A 14,015-nucleotide genomic window follows, 5' to 3' on the forward strand; every position below is an offset into this window, starting at 1 on the left:
AGCAAAATGGAATTTCACCGTTTGGATGCTCCCTGTCATCTTGCGACAAGGCTATATATGGGGACATTTGTTGCAATTTGGCACTTGCTTGTGCTGTTAATTTTAAGCAGCTCTCTGCAGAGGCTTTGCTGTGGCATTAGACTTACAACCATTGCACAAATAACACTCATATGTTTATAATATGAATGATAATCTCTGCAGGCTACCACATCATTATCCTCCTCCCCAGGAGTAACAAAAGTTACGCTTCCCTCCATGATTTATTTAAAACTATACTATTAGATGCTTACCTCACGCTTTGTGGATTAAATTTGACCAATTATTGTACATTGTGATAGATTCTTCAGCATTGCACAAACTCACTGTACATTTTCTAATAACAACACTTTATTCAACATTCATTCAATATGAAGGGAGAGACATTTTGACGGATGGGATGTGCTCTCTGTTGAATGCCTCAAATAGAAACTATTCTCAGTCCACACCGATACAATGCTTCAGCGTGTGGCCCATCCAGTATGTGTAAAGACAAAGACAATGCAATTCAAATAATGAGCGATTTGTTTATTCATGTACTTACAACATTTAATTGAAACACACCATAGCATCTTTAATTTTCAAGCTCGGTAACATTTCTACTTCTCAGTTTTACTAACTGTCCTCTGCCATCGAACTAACATCTCTAACACATTTTAACTTCAAAAAGTGAATAAAACGTTCAAAAACAACTCATTACTTCCACATTTCTGTATTTACATAAACCAATATTCATCAAAAATGTTACTCTGTTCAGTGCTTATATATAGATAAGAAAATGTACATAAATAAAAGTGACAAGATATTTGAGGGAGGCCAGACTAAAATTGGCATATTTCAAGGGCTTGCATAGGCGACTCTGGTCCAGCATAGGTTGCACAAGGCGAGGATTTCTACTGATCCCTCCTTGTGGAGACGCAAGGTGGTGGACGGCGACACTGCGCACATAATCTGGGAGTGTCTGTTACTGGGACATACTGGAAGGAGATTTGAGCGGAGCAGGGCAAATACACAAGGATTGTGGGGACCCTAAACATTGTAACTGTGCTGCTTCACAATTTCTGTCCTCTCCGGTATTAGTTCCACAACAGGTCCGATGGTGCGCAGCGGCACTTGTGGTCGCCAATAATGCCTCCTCAGACACTGGAAGACAACCACCCTCCCGAAGATTGACACCTTGCTCAGTGAAATGTTCCTTATTATGAACGAAATATATATAAAGTAGAGGATCGCCTCAAGGATAGGATTTGGGGGAACTATCGAGACGCTTAATACCGTCAGATGCAACTTAAGGGTGAGTACAGGCACCCCCCTTAAAGGACTGACCTTGACTCACACTGTGATGGACCACAAGGTAGATAGGATTTCTGACTTTTCATCTAATCTTTTCCCTTCTGCTTTCATCTTATATTCATATTAGTTTGTTCCTCTCCATTGAACAAGGAGCGTGTGGGAGGGGGAGGGACAGCGGGGAAATGGGAGATGTAGTTTCATGAGTCACAGTACACTGTATATTTAAAGGATTGTTGCTATGGTTATTACTAGAGGTGGGAGGAATTGGTGGAGTTTCATTCTGCTGAATTACTTTAAAATTCCACTGAATTCCACCAAGGGGCAGGATGCGCGCAATGTACAGTGCATACCCCTTGGCGCCTTTACATAAGAAGGTAAGGGCACTGAGGGGATACATGGGGCTCCAGATGCCTTATTTAAAAGGCAGGGAGGTTCGGGTACAGAGATGAAAAACAATGATTGAGTAATCCACAGCATCTGACTGGACTGTGCCATGGTGACTCAATGCTTTTGCATTAGGTGATGTATGACTACCATGTGAATTTCCAGGAAGAGGCCACAGACACGGATGGAGAAGGCTCTAAATTTGGACTCGGCCCAAGCCCATGAGACAAATTCCTTTGGCCAGAATTAGCATGAGATAAAACTGATGTAAGGTTAGCTGATATACAGTAAGGAAGCCTGCAAGCTGTTCAACACGTGAGTGAATGTTACATTGGAATCGTGATAAGGGACAGTGGGTCACCACTGGATATTTGGCCTCTGGGCAGCGGAAGTTGAACACCAGCAACTGAATCTGTCGCTCTCCAAAGACATAACATTCCGGAAGGAGGAAACCTGCACTATCCGAAACAGACCTCAAGGCATGCCTGCAAGAGATGCCAACAGAGTGGGAGAAAGACCTTAAGGAACAAATGGAAAGGATGAGGAAGAGCTTTATAGAGGTCCCACTTATATTCTCATCAGATACTGAGCAGATTATGGCAAAAGCTACAGAAATGTAAGAAAAGATGCCGGGGGTGGCAAGGCCACAGAATCATAGGGCTTCAATGAATACCAGATCCCGTCACTGCAACTAAAATACAAATATCTCAAAAATAGGTACACAGAAACCATATGGTCTGTAATGTCTATTAGTAACCAAGGGGAATGCGGTTATTTGGTGCGTATCATCTTTATATTCACAAAGGTCTACAATTTGAAACAGGCTGAGGTGGTGGGCATTGAGTGAACATACTGGGTCGCACCAGGAGGCTTTGCAAAGACAGATGTTCACATTCCAATAAAAAAAATAAACTTCATTTTGAGAGGTGTGGCTACGGTAGCTCGCACGACCTTCCAAGACAACTGAAATATCCTTCTGCATGACAATGCAGAGCGCCTGCTGTTAGAAAGGATGCCCCTGAAAGACAAAGGAACCTAACAAAAGAGGTTTGCATCAGGAGGGTTTTTCCTTGTCAGCTGCACTTTCACATCGACTATGTTAACCACCATGTGATGTCTTCCAGGCAGTGGTGCCTGGCTCTAAGATGGCAAATGCTACATGGGCAGACTATGGAATACACACTCTACTCAATCTGATTCAGTGAATAGGGCAGCTCGAATGGTGCACTCTGCAACAACAATCAACTGCAATTCTACCCCCTCCAGCCACCCTGGTTACCATGCTACCATCTTCACCACTGTAAATGGAGATGAGTTAAGCTGGGCACTTCCAAATGGAGAAACAAAAACAAAGCAAGGCCGACCTCCAGAGATGCTCTCAGAAATAGCAAGTGCTGACTCCCCATGCATGATTGTTTTAGGGGTACCTACCCCAGTCTAAGGCACAACTGCAGAATAAAACAACCAGCAGTGGGAGCGGATGCAAAGGATGCCTGCCCACTATGCCAGCTGGCCCTGGACAACAACGTTTCAAGCAGCGAAGGTTGTTGATTTCTGTATATGATTACAAACAGAATAATATAAACAAAACATACATTCATTCAAGTAATCAATTCATGTCACAGTGATTAAGGCACTGGCTTTGGAGTTTATCAACATTAGTACGTAATGTCAGGTTGTGTCAATTCTGTTAAAAGCACAGCATAGTTGAAAGCTCAAAGTTAAATTAAAGATTGCCTTATTGACGGTTAGGCACTGCACAAATACTGTGGCAGATTAAAAAGATCAAGATACAAGTGATTAATTGTATTATTATTAAAAAGGAATAGTTCTCTTTTTGCTCGACAATCAGTTGCCGAATCTGCAACGATTTGCTGATTGAATTTTTTTTATGTGTATTCTACTCGTTTGTTTTAGGAATGGGATTTTGGGAGAGGGCTCATCTGAAAACTAACTTGAGAATTGAATTTTTATGTTCATACTTATCTCCTCATTATAATGACGTTAAAAACACACAGGGTTTCCAGCTTCTTCATTTTCGAAATGTTCGTTGGTTTATGTGACCAGTAAGACCTCAAAAATTGGTGTTAATTAATGGTTAGCCCTATCCAAAAGAATATTTCCTTTCTCTGAATTTCCACAAAGTTACATTTTAGAAACTGGTGCAATTCCAAGAATTCTCATTCCGTTGCCTAGAACTGAATACACTGTCCTGAAAAGATGAAGTCGTGCCTGAAACAGACAATAAATAGAAAAAAAGACTGTAATTATTCCAATAATGCCAACTTCCTTCCCAAGATATCCATATTCAATGCATTTAACTTGTACCTTAAATGTAATTGAAACAGAATGAAAACTCACTAGCAAACAAGTACATTAATACATTTATCAGCCTTAAAAGAAGTTGTACTTCTCAAAATTGTACTACTGAGCAAGTTATGGGACACTAGCTGTGTTCATGCTAAGACAGAAGTAAGTCTACGTTCTCTAATCAAACTACATTAGGTTTCATGTTTTCTTTCCAGTACTTTTTTTTAAATATATTTTTATTGAGTCAACAATTGTCATATCAGCAGGTTATCATCACGTGCAATAAAGACTTGTGTGCAGTTCAATATTCATTATCAAAAACCAGGATTAACCGGGGCTCAATTTTTTGTCCCCCCCCCCCTAACACTCCCTTCCCCTCCCCCACTAACCCCACCCCCGGTCAGTGTGCACTCGAGTATCTTCGTGCTACACAGCGCCTATAATTCTGGTTATTACCAATGTTAACACAAATCAATGTAAAATAACATCACCATGATTCTCAATAGATAGTAGATTTCGTCCGGTTGCTCAGGTGTGCTCCGACTCTCCTTCCTGAACTGTCAATATTTCTGGATGTGTCGTGTAGTGCTTAGCTCCTCCCTATATGTGCTCAAGTGTCCCCGTCTAAAACATTCCCCTCTGCGTTCCCGGGGTCCTCTGCTCTGGTACTCGCTCCCTGATCTACCACTGCCTGTACCTCGTCTCCCTCGTCCGGCTCAACCGGTGATTGGAGTCCGTTACTAACGCTCCCCAGGCCCTTGCAACTTCCAGCGCCTTGTCATTAGAGGAACGCCTAGCCAGCTGGAGCCGAAGTGTCGCCTCGCTCCCCGCCCAGTGCTGGAAGCTCGCCTTCCATCTCCCAAAGCTAGGACCCATCCTCGTCTTCGGTTGTACGGCTTTACAACGTGTGCTTTTACACCGCGTGCCGTTACAACGCGGTTTTTTCAACGCAAGTCGTTACCACGACTTGCATTGGAGGGGGTGCGGACTTAGGAATTTTTTAATTTACTATTCCAACACCAGCCTACGTACAGTAGGGAAGGTGTTGGATAGTAAATTAAAAAATTCCTTGTCCTGCAGCGCCCTCCAGCGCAAGTCGTGGTAATGACTTGCGTTGAAAAAAACGCGTTGTAACGGCATGCAGTGTAACAGCCACGTCATAAAGGCTGTTCCCCTCGTCTTCCAGTGCATGGTAAGCTCCCTCTTTGCCATTATTAAACCCAAATCATAAAATTTGCTTGTCCCTTTAGTGTTAGGGGAATGCGGAAACCACAACAGGAGGCAGGTTCCCATCTCAGCTTCCAGCTCGCGCTCCGTCACTCGGTTCAAGCATGCCATAACATCCTTCCAATAAGAGCCTAATCCCGTACAGGACCAAAATCAGCGTCTTCTGCCTGGCACCGAGGGCACAGCGACTGGGTCCCCCCGAAATACTGCTGGATCTTGACCGGGGTGAAATAGGCCCTGTGGAGAGTATAAAATTGGACCAATTGAAACATAGCATTGCGGGTGCGCTTCCAAGCGCGCCTCAACAACTGTGGCCACGTCGTCTCAGGGATAAGCTTACCAAGATCTTCCTCCCATTTACCCTTCAAGCTGTCCAGAGGGGAAAGGTGTTCCGTGGACAATCGCCGATACAAACAGGTGATGGCCTTAAACGTACCCGCAGCCATAGTGATGTATTGGCACCCTGGCACCCCAGCGATGTTGGGGGTTCCAACAATCCCATCTTCCAGTGTTTCTGGATTCCCGCCACTAGGGCAGCATGCAATATGTAGTCCACCCTTGGTAGGTCAAAGGCCTCCCGCAACGCCGGGAAAGGCACCAAGACACCATCTCTATATAAATCCCCAACCATGTGGAGACCGCACTCCTCCCAGCCAGCCAACGCTGACCAGTCTCCGCCATGAGGGAGGGCCGTGCACTTCTTTCCAGTACTTTATTGCACCTACTTAACTAAAAGGTAGCAAGCTGGTAAAACCTTCTACCGCCTAATTACTTTGTATTCTTAATTTTCCCCAAATTCAATATGTTGCCAACACAGCAACCCAAACATCTGCTATACATAATTATATGGATTGGCGTCTGTCTTTTCCTTACTATTTTTGCACTCTCTCTGCGGGGGGATATCACAATGCCTGCCCATAACTGCACCGCTCATTTCTCTCTATAAAGCATGTAGCATAGCAAAAATTGTCAATTAAGTGTTTATTATCCCACAGTGAATACACTAGAATTATTTGTCCATTTCAAAAGATTATTTCCAAATTGTACACATACATAAAGGTGATCTGCTGATGTGTCCCCACACACGTAAAGGATATATATCTTACCCACTGGTCGCCATTTACATTTAGGGCCAAGTTTCCATAGGAAATGTTTTTGCTTGTTTTCTAATAACTTAATACATGGCCGATGACCAGTGGACAGCTAATAAGGAGTCTGGGCCTGGGTTCCCCCTTGATCGTCACCTACCCAGCCGGACATTGGGCATTGTTTTTCCTCATCTGCAAATTGAGCAGCGATTCAGAAACAACAGCTGAACGGAATTACACCGAATTTGGCAGAAAGCTCCATCTATACCCAGAAAGCTTGCATTTTGTGACTTGGTGTAAATCTATTCAGTAGTTAATTGAAAAAAGAACAGGCGGCTGACCAGGGTTATGCACATTAATTTCTCAGTATGAATCGTAAGTCCATAATCAGTGCACAGTACGTCCAGAGTATGCCGCACCAATACTCTCCTGCTAAGCAGATCCAAAATATGTGTACAAAAGGACGGTGCACAGAACAGAGTGCGCGCAAGCTCTCAAGTAGTGTTGAAAGAATCTTTATTTATTTTCGGGTTGAAACTTCAGCCAACGCGTTTCGTTCGCATGAACTTCGTCAGGGCTCTCATGTGATGGAAATTCCAATATTCAGGCCCAACCAAGAATCAAAGTTGAGGGCAATATATATTGACAGAATTCCAAGCTGGCTATCAGGATTGTCGACCAAAGCATGACCTCTGTGACGGTCGCCCTGTCTCTGTAAACGATGTCACTTTCCGCGAGAAGAGTAAAGATGTAGGGGTCCGACCTATGCATTGGACGCCCGTTCTTACTAATATAGCGGTATAAGTCCCCGCAGTGTAGATAAAGAAACAGGGGTCCGACCAAAATACCGGCCACCCACACTTACTAATATAGCGGTATAAGTCCCCACAGTGTAGATAAAGAAACAAGGGTCCGACCAAAGTACCGGCCGCCCACACGATTCGCTCGAGTCGAGTCTCTGCAAGTGTAGAAATCACGGATAAATAAAGATTTTTTCAACACTACTTCAGAGCTTGCGAGCACTCTGTTCTGTGCACCGTCCTTTTGTACACATAAATCTATTCAGTAGTTATTGAGAAATTTAGTTTCATGTGTATTTCTGATGCCATGGTACCTTCGTGAAGAATTGGGGAAGATTTGGAGTTCCGCAAGGTCAAACAACACGATCTGACTGGCTGCAACCTGAAGCAAAAGTTCCAACTGCAGTTTTAGGACTTGGGAACTCAGTCCTTGTGCCCTAGTAAATAAAAATAAAACCGTACGGTGACAGAGTTGGGGTATCCTGATCCCCTAGACCTTGTGGGGGGAGGGGGTTTCCAAAGGAACCCCCTTGGGGAAAAATGTAAAAAAAATTCCAGAGATTCTTTGGAACTGTGGATCTACTGCAAGACTCTGGGCCCGATGTAGGAGCCTTAATACCGGTCGGAAACGGCCGATTTCGGCCGTTTCCGACCGGTATTAGGCTTTAGAGATGTAGGGGACGTTTTATTTAAGAATCGGTAATTTTACCGAATCGGTAAATTTACCGATTCGGTAACATACCGAATCGGTAAATTCCACATGTAGGTGGCACTGACAACAGTGCCACAGGCCTTTAGGAGTCGGTATTTTACCACCCAATCCAATTGGGTGGTAAAATACCGAATCCAGGTGTGCATGCACATCTGTGCATGCACACCTGTGCCATGTGACACACAGACATGCCCTTAGGGCATGTATGTGTGCCACATGGCACACATGCCTGTAATTGGGGTGCTAGAGGGTGTCAAAGTGACACCCCCTGCACCCTTGCAAAATTCGGTATTTACCGATTCGGTAAATACCGATTCGGTAATGCCCATTGATTCCTATGGGCTTCAATGCCCATAGGAATCAATGGGCATTACCGATTCGGTATTTACCGAATCGGTAAATACCGAATCCTTCCGATTCGGTAATTACTTACCTACATCTGCCCTGCTCTTTTTTACCACTTCTTAAATACCGATTCGGTATGAATCGGTATTTAAGAGGTGGTAAAAAAGATTTACCTACATCGGGCCCCTAGTGTGGCCCCTGCGAATGTTCATGGGGGAACCGCAGACCTACAGCATCAAACATAAACAAGCATTGGCATAGCCAATAGGTCTCGCCTTTGGGACCTTATAAGTATTTAATCATGCAGCACAATATCCTTGGAGCAACATCAACTGTTGCATGGCTAAACACTTATAATGTTTCAAAGGCGAGATCTATCGGCTGTGCCAATGCTTGTTTTAATAAAACTTTGCTGAAGCAGTGTTTTGCGGAAAGGCAATATGCAAATGTGGACCACTTTTTTGGGCGTGCCCGGGCCGATTTTTAATCCCAATCCAACCCTGGTCTGGGACGAATAGGTTCTGGTACCAGGAAGCACCTGGACAGCATGGGGTAAAGGTGCGGCAGGACCCAATCCATGCCACTTCTACAAACTGCCGCCTCCAAGCAGGGCAGCCATATTCTACCCAACATATTAACACAACTGCTCTGCAGGGCAGGCTTGCTGGCAAAATAGCTTAGTACTTCCCAGAAGGACACTGAAATTACTAGGAACGGTGGCGTCTAAAGAAGGTTTTTTTAGACTGCGGATTGCGCAGGTTCTCCTCCATTCTGACGGCACGGTCACACAAAAAACCTTAACCATCACACCAGCTTGCCAAGGCGAGACCTATTGGCTTTAGCAAGGCAAGTGTGCACACATTCAGCCGTGAAGGGCTGGGACTTTGGTGACGTCACAGCAGGCTGTCACGAGGCACCTTGAGAGATAATGGCTGAACGCTCTTGACAAGTCATTGCTAATCAGGATGTTTTTATTTTATATTTATGTAGTGGCAGTAACATTTTAAACAGAAGCATTGTACTAAGGACAGTCACTCAGGAAAGGTGCCACGGCGAGAAGAGGGCGGTTAACTTAAGCCAAAGTCAGGAATGGTTGTCTGCAAGGACGACACTGCAATGATGAACAGCAAAGACAGTTAAACGACGTCAGCCATCGCGGAGCACTTAACACATCAGACTTGGCTACTCTGTTGGAAGTCCTGGCACCAGCCCCGCCGTCACTGTGGGGAAACTAAGCTGCTGAAATTGCTCTGATGGCTGAAGGGCGGCAGAGATCTGGGAGTCACTACCCTGCAAGCTAGAGACTAAATACGGCAAAGCCGGGTCCACCTTTTCTCCTCCTGAAGTCGATAAACTGGGTTGAATATAAACAAGTCCTAGTATTCCAGCGCCTAGAGGCGATTCGCCGTGAATTGTGCATGCTGCATAAAGGTAGAAACCGCAGTTCTGAAGTTCCTTCAGTAGATCTTTATGGGTATGATGAGGCGTAGAAGAGGCATAGAACAGCCTGGAGGACAGTCCGTCTCTTGGAGGGAGGGAGGGAGGGAGGGAGGGAGGGAGGGAGGGATGGATGGATGGATGGATGGGGGTAGGCATGGTCACGTGACCGATACCAGGGCCTGTGAGACAGAATGAGCCATTGAGGAGCAGCGCAGCTGACGTCACTCGCCCCAGGCACAAGTATTCAGAGTCCGATGAGTAACTCCTCAAACAGCGGGGGAATATCTGGCAGAGAAAACCGGCAGGCCAGTGGTGCACATGCGCGCGCCACAGTGAAACATCCGTTTTAAATTATTGCAGACGCGTCTGGGCACGATAATTCAAAACAGATGGCGCCTGTGCGGGTAACCGCAAGCAATAGGCCATGGGCAGAGCAAAGGCGCGACATGCACCGCCTTTGCCCAATTGCGTGCTGTCTTTCTTAGAAAGACGCACGCAAAGCCCAATAGCCTGGACAAAAAACAAAAACACGCGTGTGGTGAGCTTGGTGAGCTTTCTGAAGCCCCTTGCTAGAAGTCTTGCAAGCAGCTATGCGCGCTGCTCTAGGCTCGACCTAAAAAGGGGGTGCTGAGGAGTTTCTCAAACATGGGGGTTGGTTGCTATTTGGGGGGGGAGATTGTATGCAGAGCCTGGCCCCACACCGCATGTGGATGCCCCTGGCCAACCTCAGCCTGCACACAGCCGTAGGTTGTGCACAGGGTTGGTATGGTAATAATCTATTTTTATGTATTAAAAACCCAGGATATTCCCTAAAAAAAAAAAAAAGACTACGGTTAAAGTTATATATGGTAATAATATCTTATTTTACATTTAAAAAACCCTTAAAAATTAACTGAAAGAAAATCAAAGGTTAAAGTAATGTTATACTTAGGTGAAAATGCCAGTTTAAACAACAATTTGAACTATAAAAAACTTTGAAATGTACCTTTTATTGTTAACTGAAGGAACTATAACTCATGCCCTCGTCATGCACTGCTTATGACCTCATATCTTACATCACTCATGACATTTTCTATGAAACTATTGATAACATCACTCATGACATCTGAAATTACAATGTTTAGGACAACACTGTGCATGTTGAGGCATGAGTTAAAGTTCCTTCAGTTAACTATTACTGGTGAATTTACTTTTTTTTTGTTTAAAGGTAGAAAGGGGCGAGTGTGTGTGTGTGTTTGTTTTTTATATATAGTGGGTAAATATGAAATAAGGTCCTCCATTGCCAATGAGTTTTGCTGCCAACATAAAATGAAACTAAATGTATGTGTTGTGTACTGCGAAGAGACAGAAAGTGGAAAATATCTTGGATCCTTGCTCACTTGCAGAGAGGAGGGCGAATGTATGTGAATCTACAGCATTACAAGCTACAAACAGGTAGTTACAGTGAAAGTAACATTTTCCATTTGTATTATGTGTTGCTGTAAATACGCATGTTCTGCATGAATTATAAAGCAGTACCACCCCTTATGTGGTGGGTGGGAAACTGATGATACACATGTTTAGAGCAAGGTTCTTATACATTTTTTGGTCAACTAAAGCCTCCTGATAGGCTTGGATGTCCACACTATGTCTGGTAAATGTATGAGATGCTGACCAGGTGGCAGCCCTCCACGTCTGCCATGATTATGTTCCCTATGAAGGACACAATATCTACCTTCCTTTGAGTGGGGTGTGCTCTAGGTACCACAAATAACATAAGCAGAGCCTCAGCACAGAATGTTTGTCATCCCTGGTGATAAGATTGCCTGCATGAGGTTTTGCAAAAGTAATAAAGAGTTGCTTTGTCTTGCGGATGGGTTTAGTTCCATCAGTGTAGTACATCAGTGTACTCTTGACATAAGGAGTCTAATGCACTTTATGGCCCAGTATGAGGGTCTGGGACAAAAATGGACAGCTCAACTGTCTGATTTATATGAAGAAGGGAAATCTTCTTTTAGAAGAAAATGTGTGGTTTGTTTTCAAAAGACCTCCAACTCTATGGACCTGAACAAAAGATTCCTCCACTGTTAGTGCTTGCATCTTACTGATTCTTGTGCGAGAGGTGATGGCAACTGAGAACACTACGTTGCAAGACATAAGTTGCAAGGCAGAAGAATGTAGAGGCTCAAAAGAAGGACCCATCAGTCTGTAAGGATTATTTCAAAATTCTGGAACCGGGGAAGTTCTTGGAGGAATCACCCTTTTAAGTACCTCCATTAAGGCCTTCTCTATCTTAAAGAAGGGCAGATTTTGTTTTCCATGTATGTTACTACTGCAGCAAAATGTAAGCTAATCGGGAGTATTCCAATACCGCTTTCTGCAGATGTAAAAAATTATGCCTTGCTCAGATGCCTTTCCAAACTGTAATGGACAAATCTTTTCCATGTTGCTGCATAGCAGGCATGTGTAGTAAGTATGTCTATGTGCCTTACCAAGGATTTGCATACTCTCATCTGGAAGTTTAAGGTAACCAAACTCTAAGACCTCAGGTGCCAAATTGCTAGATTCAACTGCCTGAGACGAGGGTGTATAAGCTGACCTTCATGCCAAGTCAGTAAATTTGGCCACAGTGGAAGCTTTTCATTCTGATGTACAGACATTTCAAGCAGTGTCGACAACTACGGCCGTGTCACACAAGTTGGTGCCACCAGAATGCAGGTCATTGGTAGTTCTCTCATTTTCCTCATAACGTAATAGGTTTAGAAACAGTGGAGGGAAAGCAGAAGTATACATCCCTGACCAATTCATTGATACTGTGTTGCTAAGGAACTGTGGGTGAGGATGCTTGAAGGCAAAGGTTTAGCATTTTCACGGTGCTGAGTGCCCCATGTGTGAAAGTACCCCTGAAGTACTTATGGAGTCATCTCCCATTAGTAGACTTGTTAATGTGTTCTGCTCAGCAGATCCGCAAAATTATTGTGCATCACTTGCAGGTGGTCCAATAGGAGCAAAATGTGATTCTGAGTAGCCCTGTAATATAGTTCCTATATCCCTGATAGGCTCTGCGCATTGGAATAATATACACTATAGTTTTGGGATAGGACTGAGGTCAGTATGCCTCCATCAAGTACATTAAACTTAATTACGTGTGTGTGCCAGCTAACTCAGAGGTCACTAGAAACTTCTCGAATAAACAAGAAGAGATTTGTTTCTGACAACCGCATTAACATGACAACTTTGTTTCCCTTAGAATCAGAACAGTCTCAGAATCATGGAAACAATAGATAACAGATTCACTTAGTCAATCGTGCATACTTCGTTTCTACAGAGTTTACTCAGAAATAGGTAGACGGGCTTGTTAATAAAAAGGGTTTATTGAACAGTCTTATTTCTCGTGTAAGATATATGAATTGCTACAATGGAAAGACAGAATGCGAAGTATAATACATACAGCGTTAGCAGTAAGATAAAATAATACTGCAATAGCATGGTTTGTAACTATGACATATATTCATAAAAATACATACATAAATAACACAGGCTAAAATGTGAATATTCGTCTGGTGCTTCTAGCTAGTTCTACCCCAGTGTACCTAACCTAAGTGTAGCACGAGGTGAGAAGTAGGTGCTGTTTTTCTATAGTCTAGTTTATCTATAGTTAGGATTGGTGTTACCAAGATTTGCCAAAAGTCCCTCTAGGTTCTAGTCTGCTCCATACCTTAGAATGAGAGAGGTTGGAATCTCTTTCCAGGTCTCGATTTCTAAGTGGAGTCAGAAACACTGGGCCTGGATTCTCTGCGAGGAGGATGACAGCGTCTGGTCAGTGCGTCAGGCGGGGACTCGACTTCCTTCCGAACTTGCCGTGGTGAGCCGTGCAAGTATGCAGCTGTGACTTGCCATGGCAAGTGAAGGTATATTTATACCTTGAAGGTGTTTAGGAATGCCAGCATTGACATAAAAGTCGGGCAGAGGAACGTCATGAATGAACCCCTAAGGAATAGATGTTCATGCATATAAATGAGTTCTTGGAGAAATCAATAATCCAAGCAAGGGGAAGTCCTAAAGGCTTAAGAGTCTGGTTTTCCAAGAACTCGTTGTGACGTGGATGGACGGATGTAGGTGGCCATGCCTGTATTTGGTTAGCATGGATAATGCCTAAATAAGGGCAATGAGAATTGTGCCTATATAAGGGCATAAGTCAGGAAACCTATATACGATATCTAAATCGACACACAACAGCCCAATGCCAAATCTTATTCCGCTATTGCTGAAAGCTGGCGGGAGTGAATTCCCCCTTCTTTCTGGATACAATAAAAGGGGTTTATGTTCCCTGTCTTTACTGGGAGTGTTTTGCCCCAGGTGAAATTGTAAAATGCTCTAGATGCCAATCTGACTTCCAGG

General features: G+C 43.8%; 1 protein-coding gene across 1 annotated transcript in view; it reads right to left on the minus strand.

Annotated features, from left to right (window-relative positions):
• Positions 1–543: 543 nt before the first annotated feature.
• RARS2 (arginyl-tRNA synthetase 2, mitochondrial) overlaps positions 544–14,015 on the minus strand; it is a 273,941-nt gene continuing 260,469 nt past the window's right edge. The window contains exon 20 of the mRNA XM_086926598.1: positions 544–3,945. Within this exon, the coding sequence (XP_086782724.1) occupies positions 3,859–3,945 (87 nt within the window). The 3' untranslated portion in view covers positions 544–3,858. The remainder of the gene's footprint in view (positions 3,946–14,015) is intronic.

Source organism: Lissotriton vulgaris, chromosome 6 (genome assembly GCF_964263255.1).
Source record: "Lissotriton vulgaris chromosome 6, aLisVul1.2, whole genome shotgun sequence".
Lineage (NCBI taxonomy): Eukaryota > Metazoa > Chordata > Amphibia > Caudata > Salamandridae > Lissotriton > Lissotriton vulgaris.